At 29.4% G+C, this 4,614-nt stretch overlaps 1 protein-coding gene across 1 annotated transcript; it reads right to left on the bottom strand.

Moving 5' to 3' along the window:
* Nucleotides 1–1,533: 1,533 nt before the first annotated feature.
* LOC101260137 (probable ribose-5-phosphate isomerase 2) lies at nucleotides 1,534–3,942 on the bottom strand. Its single transcript, XM_004238813.5, has one exon. The coding sequence runs from the start codon at nucleotides 2,529–2,531 to the stop codon at nucleotides 1,725–1,727; it is 807 nt and encodes a 268-aa protein (XP_004238861.1). The 5' UTR covers nucleotides 2,532–3,942; the 3' UTR covers nucleotides 1,534–1,724.
* Between the last annotated feature and the right edge of the window lie 672 nt (nucleotides 3,943–4,614).

Raw genomic sequence — 4,614 nt, 5'->3', positions numbered from 1 at the left:
TTATGTTCAAGGCTCAAACTCGAAAATTTTAATTAAAAATAATCATATTTTAATATATGGTAGATAGTTTGGTAACATCATTGATTAATAATGGTTTAATATCCACGATTATCTATCATGTTGCCCTTAAAATACAAGTGATTTATTTTATACATGGAAATTAGGGTATGTGATTGTACTTGGAATTAGATGCATCACGAATGGAAGATGAGTTTGTTATACGAGTTTTAGAATCTTTTTACACGAGTGATGTTTACTATTCGAGCAATTCTTTTTTTTTTTTCATTTTGGAATTTTCTTAACCTTGCACCATTATATCAAAATTTACAAGGTGGTCTGATACTCTTGATAGATTCATCGTAACTCTCCTAACACCCAAGCATGTGGTCGATCAATCGTTAAAGTGTGTGAATATCATGAGGGACTACACCGGTGAGAAAATAACATTACTAAACATATAATGCATAAAGTAACTTTATACCTATGTTATGTTGATGAGAGGTAACAAGTACTAACACTCTCGAGGGTGTTCACAGGCTGGCTCTGACACCATCATTATAGACTTAACGAAAACACCATTGGTCCACATTAGATACCATGTGTCCCAATAGCTCAGAACTTTTCAAAACCATACAAGTGACAAGTTGTGGGCATGGAGGACCACCACTTGCTTCTAAAAAGGAACACTTCCCAACATATAGAATGACAAATAAAATTATAGTGTCACAATTTGTAACACTATAGATGGTCAGCATTCAATCTTTTCAACACATATTTCAATTGAAAAAATCTAGTCCTTACCTTTATCCTATTGAGCAAAAAAGTAGTTTATGTTTGCTCGAACTCTTCAAAAATGTCAGACCAAGAGTTTATACTTGGCTATCAATATCATTTCCCCTAGATTATCAGTCATAAAAATGCAGAACATTACTCTTAATAAGACTAACATTAGCAGGCCTTCATGGATCCTAACAGCGACTTTGAACAAGTTCAGGTGTCTATATGAAAGTTCATGGAGATAAAGAACCGGAACAAATTTCTGTGCAAGGGCGATTATCCATTTGTTCATTTATATGCATGAATATTAAGCACTTTACTGAATCATAAAGCATCAACATATGCTGATATTATGGCAAAACAAGTACTTGCATAATCCAACACAAAAGAAGAGCCATATTACCATGAACCAGTAGCAACTGCAGAAGATTCAAATAAACACGCTCGAACTCTGTTGGATCCTCCAAGAGTAGTGTATAACATTAGGAGAATCAAAGCTCTTCACAAATACAAGGAAAAAATACAATCTATAACAAGGAAAAATGATATAATCAACAACTAGCCTGAAAAGTTCCATTCTTTAAAGTGTTCATCAATAACCCCTTCAAAGATTGCAACTTTAAGGCAAAATAATCCAACAATTCAATATATCAGTTGATGCAAAATGCACCAATTCTTTAATCCACATATATATTTCAGCAAGAAACAAATATTAAAGACAAAAACATAAAGTTAGCACAAAGAAGCAAGTAAATATTTCAGCAAGATAGCAACTTTGAGGCAAATACCCCAAACAATTCAATATATTAATTGGTGCAGAAAACACCAAGATTTTATACTTGCCACATAAATGTTTTAGCAAGACCCCCATCCCCCACCCCCAACATCCTAATACCTCAGCTAAGGCTCCTAAAAGGTAACAACTAATCAAAATTGAAACCTTCTCCCTATAACTTATTAGTCACAGAGACACCAAGTTTTCCAGCAACAATCACAGTAGTAGCCATATCAATAAACATGCCATGCTCAACAACACCAGCAAGTCTCAAAATTGCATCACTTGCATCTTTCAAATCACCCATATCCTTCTTGAAATACAAATCAATAATATAATTACCATTATCAGTAACATAAGGCTCTTCATCTCCACCTCCACCTGTTGTTCTCAACTTTCCAACACATCCAGCTTCAATAAACAACATCTCAAGCCTCTTCAATGTAAACTCCCAACAAAAGGGAACAATCTCAACAGGCATAGCAAGTCCACTACCACCTATGTAATTCACCAATTTTGACTCATCAACAATAACAATAAACTTCTTAGTAGCAGCCTCAACCATTTTCTCCCTAAGCAATGACCCTCCTCTCCCTTTAACCAAATTCATTTGAGGGTCAACTTCATCAGCACCATCAATAGCTAAATCAACAATAGGATGTTTATTCAGATCTGATAAAGGGATACCAAGTGAAACAGCTTGTTCATGAGTAATCTTTGAAGTGGGAATCCCTACAATGTTCTTTAACTTACCACTATGTAAAAGCTCAGCTATTTTATCAACAGCATGCTTTGCTGTTGACCCTGTACCTAAACCAACAACCATACCAGACTCCACAAACTCCACAGCTTTATAAGCAGCTATCTTTTTCAACTCATCTTGAGATAAAATAACAGGGGAAACAGAGGAAGATGATGACACCATCAATGAAGTGTCAACTTTCTTTGTCCCAAAAAATTGAGGGTATGCAACAGCCATTGCTAAAAACAACACAACAATTAAGGAAATATCAAAAATTTCAAGATAAAGATTGAATCTTTAGCATAAAAATGTTAAAGGGGTTTGAGTAAATTGAAGATTGAAACCATTAGACTATATATATATATATATATATATATATATATATAGATGAAAAATCAAGAAACAGAGGAATCTGAATAAAGGGTGTTTCTTTATTCTGTAAAAAGAAAAGAAAAAAATGATTATCAAGATTGGAACTTGTGGAATGGGAGAAGATAATGTTATTTGGCGTTTGGTTTATTAGGGTTTATGGAGAATTTATAGGGAAATTGAGAGGAAAAGAAGGAAAGTGAAGGATTTGTGGGGGGAGAAAGAGGTGTGACAGAATCCTTGAAGCAATAAACAACTAGCAACCATTCACATAAATTTTTTGAATTTTTTCTTTATCATCTTGATCTCCACTATATTTTGTGAGGCTCGGTTTCGGGGCGACGCTATCAACATGATTTTTACTTATTTTTAATATATAGGGTTTTAATCTAAGACGTCTAATTGAGTTAGTGTTTGGCTATTAATTTTTAAATAGTTTGGTTGGCTAAAGTTATTTTGAGAGAATTATTTTACTTTTTTTAAAAATATATAAATTTTAAAATTATTAAAAAATATCTATAAGTTTGCGTTATTATTTTACAGTGAATTTGTTTCGTAAAAAGTTATAACAATGAATATAATTAAAATAAATGTACCATTAAAAAAAAAGGAAAATACTATTGATTCCTATAATAGTTTAATAAAAATGATATAAAATATGCATATGAAAAAAAAAACATAAAAATAATAATTTAAAATTTAAAATTATTTACTTATTTTAGATCATAAATTTTATTTTAGCGGTTCAGTTAATATGGACTAAATAACATGAACCAAAGAGAATTTATGTCTATAAAAATACTTTACGTATTTGCTTAATAAAAGGATCAAATGTACACATCAAGAAATATGCTAATTAATATAAGATTATTATTAAAAGCAAGCATTTTATCTCCAATAAAAATAAAGAAATAAATCCAATACATTTATACATTAAAGAAAAAAAAAACAAGAAGCATATGCATATTGTGCCTTAACTTTTGATATAAGCCTCTTGTTTGAAATGAGAATTTGCTACTTTCACATGGTGATAGAGATTCTATATATATTATTTTCGAATTTAATATTTCGTATTTCAAAAATCACTTGTTTATTAATTAATTCGTATTAATTTATATATATTTTCTTGCCTTTCATTATCAGTTTCACTAATTATTATCAACAAATTCTATCTTATAAATTATTGTAGTGATTATCTTTTAGTATCATAAGCAAAACATGTATATATATCTCACCTTAAACAAAGTTTTTTTTTTTTGGAGGGTATGGAATGTCCGTGAAAAAACAACTTTAAATATTTATTTATGTAATATTTTCTATTTTTTTTAAAGAATTTATTTGATTATTGAAGGAAACTAATAACAAGTAAATTTAAAGAAAAAAAAAAGGAACCAATAAAAAAAAAATCTTTATAAAAGTTATCAACACACTCAAAAAGTTTGCGTATAATATATTGTATAAAATCATTGAAGTTGACTATAGAAGTAGATTTGATTCGGAAGTGGGGACAATTATATTTAGCAATTTTTTGAAGTAACTGTAAAATTATTTTTTCACAGTTATAAATTTGAATTATAATAAATATAAAAATAATTATTAATATTCATATTAAAATATATCATCAACATTTCTTTGTAAGCAGTTAATATCTTATGCTTCATACACCGAACTGTTATAATGATATCAATTTTATTTTATAATCATGTAACAAGAAGTTTTTTATGTCTTACTTTTCCATTTAATGGGGCCATGTGAAAAGAATCCAAAATATAGAAATTAATTAGCTCTAATATTAAATATTAGTAATAGTGCATGCATCTTGCTTTTTGTTCAATTCTCCGCATATGTACCAAAAATAATATCTATAACGAAATAATTAAGATTTCTCGATTTTTTATTAAAAATTTTAAATTTGATTTTTCAGAAATAATATTTTTTTTGATAGGAAGTG

Source organism: Solanum lycopersicum, chromosome 5 (genome assembly GCF_036512215.1).
Source record: "Solanum lycopersicum chromosome 5, SLM_r2.1".
NCBI classification, from domain to species: domain Eukaryota; kingdom Viridiplantae; phylum Streptophyta; class Magnoliopsida; order Solanales; family Solanaceae; genus Solanum; species Solanum lycopersicum.
This window is presented reverse-complemented; position numbering and strand designations above follow the sequence as displayed.

What these genes read in the sequence shown, in the direction of transcription:
- LOC101260137 (XM_004238813.5), bottom strand. Translation starts at nt 2,531, where the DNA reads ATGGCTGTTGCATACCCTCAATTTTTTGGGACAAAGAAAGTTGACACT.